The sequence below is a fragment of the Scardinius erythrophthalmus genome, assembly GCF_964197995.2.
Source record: "Scardinius erythrophthalmus genome assembly, chromosome: 5".
In the NCBI taxonomy this organism is placed as follows: Eukaryota; Metazoa; Chordata; class Actinopteri; order Cypriniformes; family Leuciscidae; genus Scardinius; species Scardinius erythrophthalmus.
Genome location: NC_138225.1, coordinates 11,277,756 through 11,295,959, shown reverse-complemented (window position 1 = coordinate 11,295,959; position 18,204 = coordinate 11,277,756). Strand labels below are relative to the sequence as shown.

Here is an 18,204-nt window from a genome sequence, read left to right as displayed (position 1 = left end):
CTTAGGAACCTCAAACAACCAAGGCACAGCTTATATGCAAAGGGCTTTTGGGTAACCTTGTGAACGGTTGATTAGGTCTAGAGTCTAGATATCCTACGCAATATGAAACGAATGCAACTCGATATACAATGCTTGACAAATGTAAATCGTATGTGTAAGACACAGAAAGAAAGATTGACAATGAGTCAATGCCAAAAAAGGAGATAAAAAAGAGGAGATGAAAAGCCATCTTTACATTTTTGTGTACATTAAACAAACGTTTACAGCATATTCAACAAGAATGACTCAATGCCTATACAAATCAAGAGGTGTAACCAAGTACAAACAACTAAAATATTTTATACTAATTTTTCACACCTTTAAGGCACATGAGTGTACTTAACTTCATTATTTAAAAAAATATATATTTTTACAAATCATTTATTTCATTAGTTGTGTAAAACAAAAGTAATAAAAAAGAAATGAGTTACTCTATTTGACCTGAACAAAAAGCACTTCTTCATAAAAAGGTCAAATATTTAAGATTATGAAACTAAATGACCATGAAACACTCATCAGGCCAGGGTCTAAAGGGGTTGATCATATTTTAATATTTTTATTTTATATCACATGACAACAAAATGGCTTCCTGCAGGTTGGTAATACCACACTGACTTGTATTTTGTGGACCAACATTTTTCAAATATTAGTACTTTAAAACTGCATAACTGCTTATTCAAATTCTGTAATTTTTAAGAAATAGCAATAAAAGATAAATGGCAAACAAAGTTTTTCAGATTTAAAAGTAAATAAATGAAAAAAATAACCCCCTGACGGTTACACTATCTAGACACCTTTACTTAAACCTCTACAAAAATGGCGAAATGAAATTTAATTCTGATTCAAAGAAAAGGTGTAATGAAATTTTAATTTATTACTGAATAATTTAATAGATATAGATCAAATAAATAAGCATGTCAGTGACCCGCATATGTAAAGCCAGAGCAACAAATTAAGTAAAGAAAAAAGAATCTCAATACAAAAAGCCAGACATTGACAGATGTAAATTCTATATAGCCTAGAAAGAAAGATTTCAGACGCTTTTGATTCGGAATAAAAGCACAACAAAGCTGCAAAACACAAAGCGCACATACACAATACTATGGCATTAAACCGAATGAAACTCAATGACTTCACGTAGTAAATTGCTTGTGATATCAGCGCGTGAGGGAAATAACACATTCAGTCTCTAGAACAAAACCTGAACCGCTATTTGGTTCGAGCAAAGCCTTATTCATAAGTCTTCAGACAAATGCGGTGTGGTTTTCATTTGCCTTTCCCCCCTCTTTTTCTTTTCTTAAAAGCATTTAAAAAACATTTAAAAAACATTGTGATCAAATTATTTTCGGCAAAATATAACTAGGTTTCAGAAGCATAGAAGACATTCGTTATCGTGGGCTCATTCTTTATTGAAAACATATCCTTACCGAATTCTATATTAGATTCGCTTCCATCGGAGAAAAATACTTGGCAAAGATGACAAATATAATGCAATTCCGTTACATCCAGTATATGCCGTATGAAAGCTACGGCAGATTTTTTCTTTTTTCCGCCGAGCTCTCTACCGACTGAAGGCGGACAAGAAATACGAACCTGTCCCAACAATAAATCTTCAGAGGAACGTTTTTAACGACTGCGGTGGCGAAAGCTGTCAGAAGCGAGGGATATTTTTAACGACAGATCAGACAGATTGATATCTGTTCAGCAATGAGTCATACATTCCTCGCTCAGGTGAACAGAATCGGGGTTTTAGTCAAGGTAAGGTGAAGGCGATAGATATGAATCCCAAGTCGTGGAAGCTCCTATGACAGATCATTAACAATAGATTCCCAGCAGAAGTACCGCTCGCTTTCACAGCCAAAAACAGCGCAGAACAACATTCCATGGATTGGAGCTCTTGGTAATCTCGTTTAGCTCGAATAATTGAGCGAATCCTTTGGTTTTCGACGTATCTGGAAGGTTTTAAAAGTCCCCACACGAATTGAGCGCGTCCAGCGCCTCCGCTGCGCGAGGCTCTCCAGGCACATACGGGAGCGAGTGTTCCGTGAGCGCGCGCTGAAGTGCGCTTCAAGCGGCCACTCCGCTGGGTGTGCTGAAAAAAAACATGCACAGGACAAGACCAAAGCAATCGATGTATGAGAGGCGGAGTTTATACCAGCCTTTTTTTTTTTAAGAAGAAAAAAATAACTCGTTCTAGCAGACATTTATAAATGTCATATGGACGACTTTCAATTCAATGCAAAGAATTACTACCTTTTCTACTAAACCTTTTTCATAGATGCCAAAGTATTAAGCATATTGTAGCCTACAATGAGCTGTTCACAAACACAGGGATATTCAACCTTTACAGACCCAAAGACCACCAATATAAAAAAGACTTGACAATATGACTTGACAACTTGCCCTTGACTTTAAAAAATGCCTTCATTATATACTTGATCCTTGCTTTAGAATATCACAGTGTGGTTTTATTCACTTAATTCATCCAACGACTATTATACACACACATATATATATAAAATACTGTTAGAGAAAACAAGAATTTGCAAACTATATATTGTGAGAAGCGCTATTCAAATAAATTTGAATTTAATTTGTGCAATTGAAATATTCACTCAAAAGCACAGTTATTGAGGTGTGGCCCTTGTGACAATTTCATCCTCTCACAACTAGATGAGATGGGATCTGACAGTTTCTGAATCTGTGTTCAAAAAGAATGATAAGTCTGAATCTATTCTGCAAGTGAAATCAAATGAATGGGCAAAAGTATCAAAGACCAAGAGTAAAGGGCACCATTTCTAAAGAGAATAATTTCCTAAATGTTTTCAGAAAGAAGAATTGCACATCTTGTGTTTTATTGAGGGCTTGACCTATAAACTGTGCAGACAATGTAATACAGCTTGACTGAATCAAAGCCATTTTCTCACCAAGTTATTCAAGCTGCGGCTGGCCTTAATAGGAACCAAATGAATGGCATATTTCAAACACTAAAACAGTGTTGCAAACTAACCAAACAATGTTCTTGTTTTGATTTGACCAGTGGACAAATAGTGTAGACTGCTCCATAAAGCATGCAATGTCTGCGGTACTTCTAGGAAGTTTTTGCATGGAATGCAAAGCTTGTAATTATTTGCAGCTGATTGTGATTATAGGTCATCCCCTTTCCTACACACTTCCTATTAAAACCATCAGGCATTCAGAGAAAAACAATACATGGAATGAAGAGATCATGAATCAGGCAATGTAACAAATGTCATGCTATCTTTTATCCTGATTAGTTTACTGCACTGAAGAATATCAATTAAATCTTTTAAATGACTACAGCATCATACAAATATAATTCATAAAAAAGTTCAATCTCGGTGCCAACAACGACTTGAGGCCTTTGAGTTAAAGGACAATTTCGGTATTTTACACTTAAAGCCCTGTTTTCAGATCGTTTCTGATGAAATAGAACGGTTAAGATTGAAATTTGGACACATGCTGCTGTCCCAAGAATTTTCGTTTTTTTGTGGTAGCACCCCCCCCCCCACCTCCACAATGGCTGCATAGGTGCACTGGAACAATCCTTCCTAAAACGCATTAAACTTTCCTTTACAAAGACGTGAAACTCACCGAGTGGTAAGGGGTGTTCACTGATATGCTCACACAAAAATCGCTGCAAAAGATGCTTTCCAACAGGTTTTATCGTACAGTAGTTTTTGTCCAACTCCATTGACTTGTATTGGATGTGCTGTGAGGTACGGTATTACTCCGCCGCCGGAGTATCTATTATTCAAGCTCTCAACGGAAGAATGTACGGGTGTGAGGCGTTTGGAAAAATAGGTCCACAGTTTTACAACGAATGGTAAAACACCTTTTGGAAAGCATCTTTTACAGCGATTTTTGTGTGAGCATATCAGTGAACACCCCTGACCACTCGGTGAGTTTCACGTCTTTGTAAACGAAAGTTTAATGCGTTTTAGGAAGGAGAGTTCCAGTGCACCTATGCAGCCATTGTGGAGGGGGGGGGGGGGGGGGGGGTGCTACCACAAAAAACGAATTCTCGGGCCAGCAGCATGTGTCCAAATTTCAATCTTAACCGTTCTATTTCATCAGAAACGATCTGAAAACAGGGCTTTAAGTGTAAAATACCTTACTTGTCCTTTAAGCAAGGGTGATAATGTATTAATAAACACTTTATTTACAAACTTGTACTGTATCTTTGTGAATCATTGTTCCCTGCATAGAATATGTTCGTGAAGATGCAAAATTATGTTATGGCACTAACCACAGAGACAATAATAGGTTTTCACTTTGCCTAGGGAACTCTTGGAAAATATGTCCATAGATCCGTAGGCACATCTGATGACAGAAGAACGATTTTAACTTTAGACAAGATCTACGGAATGAAGGAAGGACAGAACTGGAGATTCAAAGTGATGTAAAGCTTGAAAGAATGAATCACAGCGCAAGCTCGTTTGCAACAAAAAGCACCATCAGACAACGACACGTTCTGAGTGCTATGAAGACAAAATCTGAAAGAAAGAGGCGAGAGCAAGCTAGGGATAGAGATGGAGAAAGAAAGAGAGAAAAAAGGCAGAGTGAGGGAAAGACGCTCCAGTTGCCTCAGGTTGCCTTTCAGCTATCTTTCCCTGTAGATTCATCTGTCAGAGCTCAACCAAGAGAGAGACAGAGAGTGAGAGAGAGTGCAGGCCTCATTGGGCATCTCATCCTCAGGCTTAACAATCCAATATTGGTTGTTGCCGAAGATAATTATGCCCCTCTGATGATGGAACACCTTGGGCAAGTTACAGCAATTTGCATCACCAAACATGGCAGATCAGCATAACGGGAGGAAGGTTTAAAGGGATAGTTCACTGAAGAAATTAAAATTCTGTCATTACTCACCCTCATGCCATTCCAAACCATATGACTTTCCTTCGTCTGTGGAATGCGAAAAGGAGAAATGTCATTGCTTTTTTTCAGTACATGAATTCATAGTTTCCACATGTGTTACGCTTTAAGAACGAAACAAATAAGCACAAATATGTATTCCAAGTCTCTGAAAGACATACAATAGCTTTGTATGAAGAACAGACCAATTTTTAAGCCGTTATTTATTGATGTTCTTGGCCTGCACGTGACTAGCACTCGAATCAGTCAGACTTGTGAAATGAATCAACTGGCTCATTAGAGAGAACCAGCTCAAAGAACAATTTGTTTATGAAATCAGACTTATTTGGTTCACAAGTTCAAATCAAGTTGCACATTAAAAGCTCACTAGAGGGCGAGAACATCAGTGAATACACAAATTAGGCATCAGGAGACTTGGAAATACTGTAGCCGTATGAACCACTTTTATGGTGTTTTTCAGATGACTGTCATTGTATAGAAAAAGGGAGAGCAAGACATTTCTCCTTTTATGCTCCACTAAAAAAACAGCATATGATTTTAAAATAACATTTGGTTATGTAAATAATGACAATCACATACATGTCTCTAAATGTAAATGGTAAAAAAAATTCTACGCTGACAGATGAGGTCAACATGGTCACTTCTGTACTCTCCCAAACACCTTTGCATCTACTTTACATGTCTTCTGTTTGTGTCATTCAGAAGAGTTAAATGAGTTGTTTGGATATGTGTGTTTGGAAAGACTTAGCCTATTGAAAATGCGTTATGAAAGGACGTTCACTTCAACTTGTGTGCAAATAAATAAATATATAATACATGTGTGTGGGGCACAGAGCGTTATTTAAAATTGTGGCTATAAATCACTCAAATCAGCATCTGAAATTCCATGATAGAAGCCATTCCAGATCTCTGTTCTGCAAATACAGGAAGTGATTTATCAAAGCGCTTACACAAATTTTCTTTAATCATTGGTTAGTGTTTGACCACATGCCTGCAAAATTATACTTTTTGAAGTCGCTCGGCCTGTTGGCTAAAGAATGCGCGAGATTATACCACACGTTCCACCAGCCGTGTTTCATAATGAACGCACACTCAACAAGTACGGCGTTTGGAAATGTAAATATTTCAGAACCACAGTCTTTTAGAACTTTGCAAGAACTTTGAGACTAAGCAAGAACCACCAAGACTAGACATTTCTGTGGTGGGGACAGACTCAGAAAAGAACTCAGAAAAGCAGCCTAACATAGTTATCGTTCACATGAATATTTATAACTACTCATGAGCGATTTCTCATTTTCATCCTATTTTTCTGCACCATTACTGCAACCATTTAAAATGGATCAGAGAGAGAAACTAGGAGCGAAAGAGAGAGTCTAGGGAGAGAAAAAAAAACAGTGGCATTATTTTTCCATAATAAAATTTCCCTGCCTTAACAAGATAAAAGTAAATTGCGCACTGACTCAGAAAGTGTGAAAGGCATTCTAGAATGAATTTTTCATGTGCATTGATAATTTAATATGTTGTGGCGCCAATTTATCAGATTTCCATGTCGTTGCAGCTCTTTTTTTCTGAGGAGAATAACAAGGATATGATCTCGCTTTCTGAGAGCTTTCAGAACAATGTCACAGAAAAAAAGGTGTTCACAATGATTGGATGGAAAAAAAAAACTCCTCAGAGAGACTTAATATAACTTGCTCTCATTTTCCTACTACTGAACGCACTAACAAGGCGACGAGGCGGACTCAATTGAACAACATGTGTTCTAAATTCTTCACATTATTCATGCAGGCTGGAATGCTATCATTCCATATGGAGAACATCTAAATTAGATGCCCAGGTAAAATGCTCATGGGACTTGCGTGGCATGTAAATGTGGAACAAAACGCTATAGATCCAGCATCGTCATTCCAGGTGCGGATACATTATGACACACGTAAAGACAAAATCATCACATTGTTTTTCACGGAACGGAAACAGTTAAAGCAGTCTGGCTGCGCCTGTGGCTGAGGATGATAAAGTATTATTTATCATGAGGAACAGCTACTGGCCCAGCGAAGGGAGAGAGGGAGGTAGAGCAAGAGGTAGAAAGATTAAATATAAGGTTACCACAGCTAGGACCTAATCTATTCAGAGACAAATGCCGGGTCTCTGAAGCACATTTGTTGTGCGCCCCCGAGGTTTAACAGCCGGCATTATGGTTCCATTTCTCATCATTAGCAAGCCTACATCAATGTCCCCACTAAGGGGTCAGCTCTGGGAATAGATCCAAGGGCTGTGTCAGGCCAGGAAGAGAGAAAAAAAGGGGAGGGGAACTGAGAAATGTCTTTTTCTTTGTGCGCGTGTGCGTGGGGTACGTGCTGTGTGCCATCTCTTATCGTACTACGAGGGATCCATATGGTTTTACATCCTTGTGTACATGAGTATTTGCATAAGCCACTTTGCATGCACGTTTGACACAAATGAGGGGAAGAGGCAGAGTGCAACAGGGACAAAACAAACAGATAGAGGGATGGAATCAGTTGAAAAGACCGAGAGGCAGAAACGGGTACGACAAAACACAGAAAGAGAGGAAAATCAAGTGTGATGTATCTGGCTGCAGCACGTGTGTCCCCTCGCCTGCCATATGCTGCGGCATTTCACGCTAGTAGATCTGATTACGGACACAAGCATTTCAGTTTTTTTTTTTTTTTTAATCCAGCAACCCTGCCTTTCTCCACCGTGTTAGTAGATATGTTAATCCGCTGGCATTCATCTGAACTACAGTGACTCCGGAACAGTTCTCCAGACCCACGCGTCAGAGCTCCAACCCAGCCGCGGGCAGCAGATGCTCCTGCAGACTTACCCCAGCCGCAAACTGGGCTTTCAGGCTTCCCACTGAGAGCTTCCCTGCCTCCTCGTAGAGCTCCAGAAGTGTATAATAAGCCCCCTTGAGGAAAAGTAAGGGATGGAGAAAAAAAGAAGAAAAAAAGACGTGTGGAAGGTTTAAGAGCAGGAAAACAACGGCGTGGTTACACTGGAGGCTGCATTAGCACAGGACTGGTTTCTGATGGGCAATTGGAGTTTGTTCAGCTAAGCAGCGGTTACTATGTCAATACTGTTATTAAATCAGAACTCAAAATCTATGACTTCATCACCTCAATTTTTTTTGAAAAATATCTACATGGATGGATGGATATGTATACACACAAACACACACATACATACAGACAGTCCTACTAGCTAGTTTGGCGGGTTGAATTTTATATATAATACAGTATATCGATTTTTCGTCTTTTAAAAGGGAATCTGAAATAATAAACTAAGTGCAATATATTATTGATTGATGATATTGATTTTTTTATGCATTTCGATACTGAAATATCTGAAACGCTTCCAATACTAGTTTTCTGCAGAACAGAGACACGATCTCTCCGACAGTGAGTTGACACACAAACCCTCCTTCCCTTATTCACTCGTTTCATTTGCTCCGGATGAATATAGTTGGTGTTACAGGGCTTGAAATTCGGCATTGGATTGTGCATAATTTTACTCATTCCCACAGATTTTGTGCACACACCCTAAATCCCCGTCCACACAGCCAGCGACTTAGTCGCTGTATGTCGCTAGTCTCTGTACTGTGAAGTCGCTTGTGGGCGTTAGTAGCGCTGTCGCTCTAATGTTATTGGTAGACGCTGCACGTCTGGCCGTATCTATACAAAACACCATCACAAGTGATATACAACTATATCATTTTAATTTGACTAGGAATTAGGCTCAAAAGAAACAGTATGCTGTTGGAAGAGTGTTTTTATATTACCACAGCAGTGTTCAGTGGATTAAATCATTTAGCCTACTAGATTAACGATCGATCAATCAACAAATTAACTCATACTGTCATTTACTAAAATGTCAATTACTAAAACGTCATTTGAATTTGACAAATAATCAATTTTCTTGTCCCTAATAGTTAACATAATGCCGGGGAAACTGTAAAATGAACTGCAGCAGTGCTAAACTTGCATCATAAAATTACAACACTTGAACTAAATGTGTGAATTAAACTCACTGAGACTGTCGACAGTTTCTTTTCCATGCATCATTTTATTATATCCATGTATGTGGTTACAGTCAAATCATATAAAACCGTGAAATCGCCCTAGAACTCTTTCTGAGTTCCACTGAAAGTCTTCTTTCCTATTGGTTGTAGCTCGCGAAAATCGCTTCTCATTTGCATAAAGTTGAAATTTCGGAACTTTTGTCGCGTGTCTCGCGTCGCTTGACACGCCCACATTCTGTCGCCAACGGTCACTGTCGCTCGTGTCGCCGGAAGTCGCCAGCGCTCCATTGAAATGAATGGGATCATGTCGCTTTGTCGCTGCGTGTCGCTGGCGGTGTGAACGGGGCTTAAGTGTGTGCACATAAAGCAGCCTCTCAGTTTAAAGTGAGTTATTGCACTTAAACAGTCAAATACACACAAATAATGTCCAAAAAATTAAGTGAACGTAAACAGTTGAGTAAGTAGTACAATGGATCTGTGTGTCAGGTCTTAAAGTGACATACACCTGCTGCCAAATATCTTTATGGCAGTTTTTCCCCATGGTATCGATGTAAAAATTGTGGCCTATATATATATATATATATATATATATATATATATATATATATATATATATATATATATACACACACACTACAAAAATTTTAATAACTATTACATAGTTGATTCTAACTGTAACCTGTAGGGATAACACCACTCAAAAGGGATAATCAAGTGGACCACTCAGGTTGTATTTCAAATATAAAACCTACTGAAATTAAACAGACACTTTTCATTTTAACAAGTCAAAACATGAAATTTAGCTTTACAAGGAAGATAGAAAGGAAAAGTAAAGTTGAAGAAGAAAAAAAATCCTCCAGTGAATAACAAATCAACAGCAAGCAAATTAAATGAATTGAGTTAGGAATATCACATTACGATCATTAAATTAAATTTACGACAGTAGATTTCAAATCGAATTACCGAATACAAGCCAGCTGTTTACAGGGCCCTGCTCTATGAACCGTAGTTGTAGACTCGGAACACCAGTCGACCTCGGAAACGCAACATAAACAAACCGCAGGGTAAGCTAATCAAATTCAGGTGAACTGTAAATTCTGTGTTGACTAAAAAAAAGAAAAATCATGAGGAAAAATAAACACTTGTGTAACAAGCTTTCTGCACTTAGCATGTTGCAGAGGGCTCAACTTTGCAGGCGGGCTGCATTATCCTTCCCCAATTCAATCAGCAGCGAGCAGCAGTCATGCCAGGGATGTGAATCCCCTATTCAAGTTTCAGTTTTTCATACAAACCATGCACAGCTTGTCCCTCACATTCCCTTTGACGTTTGTCTGGAAGAATAGCCTCTTTATGCTTATTGCATTCAGAGGTGGTGGCAATAGCATGACGCTAATATCAATAAAGCAGTGGTTGACTCCAGCAGCCATGAAATTTGAGTCACTTTCTGTGCATTAACTGCAAAGTGGCAGATTAAATCACCCAGCAAATGATATACAGTCAAACGAGGCCATTACGGGAATGAAGCATGGGGCGGATGCCTCTCATCAAGATGGTGGTACACAAAGAAAAAAAAAAAAGAAAAAAAATCAAAAAAGAGAGGCAGTTATAGACATGACAAATACTGATGGAGGCAGTTAAGAGGCTTGCAGTAATAATGCTTTCAAGACACTTATGTGGAGGACTTTCTGAGCCACTCCTGAGTCGAGTATATGCCATTGGACAGATATATTTCACAGATGATGCTTGATCAGCAAAATGCTTATTGCTTACTGCAAAGATAAAGCTTGATGCATTAGTTAAGTGATAGTCAAACCCCAAAATATTGCAATACTATTTATGTTAAATCAGAGAGCCCGGTCAATATTGCACACCTACTGTAAGAAAATCCCATTAGCAGATGCTAGTCATGCAGGCTAAACGATCTTATACTCTGCTGCCAAAGAAAGCCTGCTTGCCACTGTCAGAAAGATCTGCGTTTATATCAATTAGCACTTTACCCTGATGCTTTCAAAGACTTAGCATCTCAAAATGTATGTCTATTCTTTTCTCAAGGCCCATTAGACAAGGGAAAGAGTTTTTGACTGGGGCGCTGAAGCCTATGAACGGTTAATATAAGCCTAACAAGAATCAAGATGTTGGCTTAACAAGAATCAAAGCTATCCTAGAAGGAATAGAAAAAAGAGGGTTTCAAATGGGTAGAGAAATGTCAATTTTCCTGCTTTCCACTCTTTCATATTATGATCACAACACTGCAGACAGGGCCAGCCCAGGAAGTTGTGTTGCAGTACTATTTTAGTATTTTTCAGTACTTGGGTGTAGTACTTCAGCTAGGCTCACTTTTAAAACACGCCTACTGTATGCCGACAATTTTGCAAAATGATATTCCATTGCTTCTTGCACGTTTTGTGACACTTTCAAAGTGAAATGTCCAGTGAGTGCTGCTGAAATTACATTGTTTTATCTGATTAACATGAATCTGACAACATGGTGCTAAAAGTTTAATGCTCTATCGCATTTGAAAATAAAGTACTGCCTACACTAAACCTACCCTAACCAAACCAATATTAACAAAAGCAAACAATGGTGCTATTTTAGCTTGGTTCCATGAGTCTTTTAGTTAGTTTCATGTGACTCTTGCCCAAGCGTTCCACATCGCAAGTGCCGTGCTGTGGCCGATGAGCGATCGAGCAAGTTTACTATGTAAGAAAAGCCATACATATGGAGCTGTTTATTTATGCAAAAGTCAAAATGTATTAAGTTTGCAAATCGTGCACTATGGTAAACTTTTTTGAGGTCATAACATCAGAATAATCATAATTTGTGTAAAAGGGAATAAAGGTTGTTGGTGCTTTACTGCCACTGAAGGTCATTTCTGCAGAAAACAGCAGTAAGTTGTATTCGTATGTATTGTATACATTTTTGGAGTTAGTAATCACTTACTAACTTTTTTTTTTTTGTTTAAAATGATACCCAATTTCACAACATTGTTGACATAACATAAAAACAAAAATTCTAAAATCACCAAAAAAATATGATGTAAACACCCTCGCATTCCCATTAGTTTCCATTGTAACATTGTCTAAACTGGTGCTGACTAACTTTTATTGAACCTGGATTATTCCTTTAAAAACTGCACAACATAGATGCATCTCCTTTTAAGAGAAAATTACTAGTAATAATCTTGAAAACAGAAGATTGTACAAAAGCGTGGAATTCTCTTTTCCCCTGAACTTCTTTTTCTCTGGTTTGTTAGGACATATCAAAAGGTTTTAATGCATTTTAATGAACACACCCATTAATCTGCTATGCTTTTGTGCAGCTAATATGGATTAGCCTCTTTTTGCATGCTAGCGTTGCCAGAAAAGACTATATAAATCACTCCCACGGCCATGTTTTCCGTCCTCCTCCATCTGGACACAAGCCTGACATGACTTTTACCCCTCTTTTTCTTGTGGGACCAACCCTTAAAGACCCCAGACACTCATCTGAAAGGGGGGGGGGGGGGGTGCCCTTGCCAACCTCCTCCTAAAATCCATAGGGATGGGGGGATGAGCAAGGAGACGAGAATATAAAGAGGACAGAGGGCAAGAGGGCCTTTTCTCTAATTAGTGCTACAGAGCCCAAGAGACAAGGGTTGAAACAGTCTACACTGAGTTCATATTGGTCCTTTGTTTCTTTGTTCCATAATGTATTACCCAGAGCTCCGAATGCACAGACAAGCATGCCTGCCACTAGTGTTTTATTAATATGTGCAGAGACTACACACACACACACACACACACACACACACACACACACACACACACACACACACACACACACACACACACACACACACACACACACACACACACACACACACACACACACACACACACAGAATATAAAAGCAAAGAGAAAAACATACATACTAAATAACCTCTGCCCACAAATACATCCATTTATAGATGCAAACACAAAACCTATAGCTAATTTCTGTATATACTAGGGTTGCCCTGCATTTAAAATGAGGTAGCAAACAGGATGCAGAATTGCAATTAAAATTTGAATAAGAGGAAGCAGAATTCAAAGGAATTGCAATTCAGACAGACAGACAGACAGACAGATAGATAGATACAGACTAGATGGATAGATACAGACAGACAAAGATAGACAGATTACAGAAAAACAATTACAGAAATATCACACTACTGTACCCCATTCCACTCATACCAACTAAAAATATCTAACTAATTTATCCATGGTATGAAATATTAAACAAAACATAATTGTTTTTCTTTCTTGCCACTCCGTATGACCCCATTCACTTACTGTCAGCAGCCTAGGGAGAGTCACATAATGTCTAGCTGTCCAGCAAATACACTTTACAGGTTATTTAAACTCTAACACACTAAAAAGTGCAGCCATGCTGGGAGGCATTAAGCCTGTCTGATACGCACGTGAAAAAAGGAAGAAAAAAAAACCAGCAGTCGACATCTGACTGTGCTCGAGGGGATTGAAAACGTTATCGGTCATATGTGAAACCACATCTCTGATAAAATAAAAAAATGTGACCTTGCAAAGAGCTTTCTTCCCCTCATGTATGATGGTTTATGTGTTCACAAACATTTGCATTAAAGGTGCTGAAGAAAACGTATATGTTTTATCGGTTTATTTCCCCAAACCAATGCCCTCTAGGAAAACATCAGACCGTTTTCACAGTTGAAAATTCCTGAGATACCTAATGTTCACCTTGGAAATTTCATGACATTCCTTGATGGTCATGGGACAAACAAAGTGGAAAATCAAAACTTTCAATAAGTTCCTTATATGAGACAGGATAGTCTAGTGGTAGTTTTTATTTTGATGTTCACATAAAAGTCTTTTAATAAGCCAAGCCAACATGCTACTGACCTTAGAAAAAGTACTAAAATGAGAAAAAGTTTTGCGCAAAAAGATTTGCAGAAGGTGCGACCAAATGTGAGTGGGTGACTACAGCCATAGTGTTTTAGACAAACACCTTATTTTAACCTTAAAATCCGGTTTTAAAGTTTAAATGGACCTAACACATCTGTGCACTGTTCTTTGGTTTGTAATTAGTTTTTATATATCTATTAGCTCCGAAAAGTGTATATATTGTGGCCCTTGGTGTGCAGAAACACAAGACAGCCCAGTAACCAAAGCTTTGCAACATCCGTGAAACTCCAAAGCAAAACCTATCTTAGGTTTTCTCTTAGTGTTTACACAGTAATAAATCTTGATACTTTCATAATGCACAGAAAATGGCAAAAGCAGCAGAAAAATGTACCACTGCACACTACCACAAGCTACCATAGCCTACCTAACAAGAAACAGGAAAAGAAAAATCTATTCCCTTGCAGCCTGATCATAAAGACAAACAAGCATTAACCCAGCTGTTTTAAAAAAGCATCAGAGTTTTATTTAACATCTTAAACCTTTAATTGGAGGCTAAGTTATTTCCTCCTTGAGGAACATGGAAACCGCACACCCTCTGCTCTATAGCTTTCCATACTGAGAGAGGCTCGGAGGAGCTCCCCATCTGTGATTCTAACCAATTGAGCTCAAGAGGGTGCAGACCCCTGTCCCGGCAGCCCTTGACAATGGCCTCTTAAACTGGGCAGGGAGGCTAACAGGTCTGGAAAGGCCCTGTCAACCCTTTCCCCCCTGGGGTCACACATGGAAATGACTAAGGCTATTTTTAAGCAAGGCCACGGTAGGAATAAAGGAATACATCTTGTGCTTTAACTAATAAGAGAGGCCCTCCTCACCTTTAGGGTATGTCTGAAAATGTTATGGTGTCCATTTCACCCGTATTACCCCATCCGCTCCCTCCTTCTCTGTCTGAAAGTCTGTAACATCCCACAAAACAGGAAGTAGAAAGCATTCATGTAATTGCTTTTTGAACAGCTTCAAGTCTGGGTCCCCTGGTGGTCTGATTTCTCATCTTACCTCTTGCTCTCTCAAAACAGATGTGAACACAGGCTAAAATTTAGATGATACATTACATTTATGCATTTAGCTGACACTTTTCCCCAAAGTGACTTACAAAGGAGGAACACTGGCAAAAAGCAGTTCGTCACAGACTTAGCCTTCAAAATTGACAAATAAACATAATAAAAGTAGTCCATGTGACTGCTTACGAGACACAAGAGCCAATGATGCCTGGTACACACAATGTGTCCATTAGATTTATTAGTCTATTTCTATTTCAAAAACACTATTGAAATAGTGTCTCGTATTGTATAATACAGCACATCCAATGTACGCTTTGTTCTTACCAGGCATCATTGACTGTCTCGCAAGAAGTCATATGGACTACTCTACTTTTATGATACATTGCGGCAGTAAGCGCACTCTGCAGGTTTGTTGTCTGCCGCTTTAAATGCTCGAGCTCGAAAATACAGTAATATCGTGAAATATTACTGCAATTTTGAATAACTATTTTCCATTTTAATTTATATTTAAATGTAATTGCAAAAATTAAATATGGAAATAAAATAAAAATCATACTGACCGAAAGCAGTTCCCTTAAATAACTGCTTCAAATTTCACATACAGTATCTCTAAGACCATGAAACTCCCAATAACATCCCAGTCACAAAACCTGTGCAAAGTGTAAGCTTGCTAAATCTGAAGGTTGCATGTGTAAATCTAATCTCATTCGTTCGGAGAGTACAGTGGCCTGGTCTTCAGTCTGAGCACTTTATGGCTCTATATGCCATTTCACTTCCCATTTATTCAGTTGGCGCAGCAGTACTCTCCAGAGGAAGTCACAACCCTGCAGGCCCAGTCTCTATACCTTTCATCTGATTTATACCATAACTCTGCCCAAACACACACACAACTTCCAAGGACGAGAAGTGCATCATAGTGAGAGAAAGGCCAAGGAAGAGAGAGAGAGAGAGAGAGAGAGAGAGAGAGAGAGAGAGAGAGAGAGAGAGAGAGAGAGAGAGAGAGAGAGAGAGAGAGAGAGAGAGAGAGAGAGAGAGAGAGAGAGAGAGAGAGAGATTGTACATGTTTACAGAGCTAAATCAATAGAGGAGAGGACAGGAGAAGGTTGAGTCTAAACGAAACAGCAGTTTTGGAGGACTGACTGTGTTGTCTCCTAAAGCTGCAGTGTGTCATTTTTAGATGTTAAAAATATTTTCTTCCATCCCAGTTTAACGTGGAGGGACAACTAAATGTCAATCAGTCGTAAGCAGATTTCCCCTAAACACGGTCCTTTCAACATTGCTCCATTTGTTTGAGCAGTAGCATGAGTTTTAGGATCTGTTCGGAAACAACAAATGTTTTTACAATTCAGTTTGGTGCCATTAATAGCACAGAAATTACACACTACAACTTTTAGGTGGGAACAGCTGGATATCTTCTTTGCGTACTCCTAACAATACAGTTGATGAAACACAGAACAATGCAGTTGGTCCTGAAGGAGGAGGTGCAACCCTCCTGAGTTCAACCACACAGTTTTGTTCAATGCTTTTCAGGAAACACAGAAACAATAGACAGACAGACAGACAGACAGACAGACAGACAGACAGACAGACAGACAGACAGACAGACAGATAGATAGCTATGAGGAAACACTCCATTTCCCAAAATGATCTTAAACTCTGAAAGCTCTCTTTCTCTCAACACAGGAACATAGAAATTAAAACACTCAAGTATCTCCACATACCCTATCCTGACACACTGATGGATGGCCAGGATGCAGAACCTCTCCCAGTAAGACCATTAGTGGAGTGAAGTGATGTCCAAAGCACCAGTGCATGACTGGGCCAGCGGAGTACCTTTATAAATGAGTCTCTGCTGAGAGCGCTGGCTGGACAGCTCAGAGGAAGAGGAGAGGAATACTCGCTTTGGCTCTACACAGCTACTAAGAATTGCCAAACACACAGTGAGGAGTGTGATGCATCAAATTAGTTCCTGTTTTAAAAATGAATCATTACCCTACAAGTGTTTGGTATCTGTACCTACTTTTAACGGAAAATCAAAGGTCAAGGATCTTTTTAAAGGTCAAAAATTACAATTCAAATCTTTGACAGTACCACTTGATATGCAATGACGATGCAGAAACCTATGAAACAACACAAATAGCAAGAACAAAGCCCAGTCAAGATACATTTAGAATTCGTTCCCCATTTTAGGCCTTAAAAACTAAACAAATGACAGTTTTACAGATGCAGCAATAAACTTGATCTAGTTTTTGCTATAAACTAAAACTATTTTACATCATGCCAGCAACTGAGCATGATTCTATCCTCCATGAGGTCCATATTATTCTTTATGCTTCTTAAACTAAAACTATTTTATATCATGCCAGCAACTGCAAACCGACACGGAGCATGATTCAATCCTCCATGAGGTCCATATTATTCTTTATGCTTCAGAATCCAGATACTATGATTCCACCCTGGATGTAGACGTGGGGTTTCCCGGCAGGGGTTGGAAGTGACACGGCCTTTTGGAAAGCTCCACGGGGGCGCTTTGACAAATGGACTGTCTGACGAGCACTGCGTTTAGGGAGCAGGACCCTGTGCTCACGCCTCGTTTACCTGCCGCTACGCTCACTCGCTCATCCTGGTTCTTAGACACACACGCACACACACGCGCTTTCTCTAGCAGCGACCCAGTTGTTGAAGATGTGAAAGTCAGGGAAGTCAGTGTGTACTGCAATAGATCAAAATGTGGCAACAGTGACTTTGTCGCCCTGCAATATAGTTTGTTTTGGTACAGTGTCACGATGAGTGGAACACTCTATCCGGTACACAGCCCGAATTCCCTGATTGGCTATAATATAATTCTTCATGTTTATCCACCGACCATGACCCCTTGAGGCACATTTGACACATTCACATTACAAATGTGTTTTTTTGTTTTTTTTCTCCACTTGACCTGTAGATGTTTATCTTTGGTTTATCTTCTTAGGTTTATTTTTGGACCTTGTGCATCTTTTGTTGTTGTTCTCATCTTCGTTTGCTGTTGTTTTTATGTATTTATGTACCCAGAAGTTAGCATTCCCTCAACAAAATCTAGAAGTAAAAATCAGAAGAGGTTGGATCATTGGGCCTACTCAACGAAAGCTGATTTAATTTTAAGTACCTAAAAAAAAAATCACCTGAATAAATGTGAAAGGTGGCCTACATTTGCACCTCCCACCACCCGCTCGCTCCTCGTTATTTCACTGTCGAGATTTATACCTTTACATCTCTTCAATCCAATCACGGTCTCGTTTC

At 39.0% G+C, this 18,204-nt stretch overlaps 1 protein-coding gene across 8 annotated transcripts in view; it reads right to left on the bottom strand.

The window, feature by feature from the left end:
• The window catches only part of fbrsl1 (fibrosin-like 1), a 317,505-nt gene that overhangs the window by 57,265 nt on the left and 242,036 nt on the right, over nucleotides 1–18,204 (bottom strand). For 6 of the 8 annotated variants that reach the window (XM_081366875.1, XM_081366868.1, XM_081366873.1 and 3 more), the window contains one exon: nucleotides 4,930–4,965. The exons of the other annotated variants lie outside the window; for them this stretch is intronic. In XM_081366875.1, the coding sequence (XP_081223001.1) occupies nucleotides 4,930–4,965 (36 nt within the window). The remainder of the gene's footprint in view (nucleotides 1–4,929; nucleotides 4,966–18,204) is intronic. 8 annotated transcript variants of the gene reach the window in all.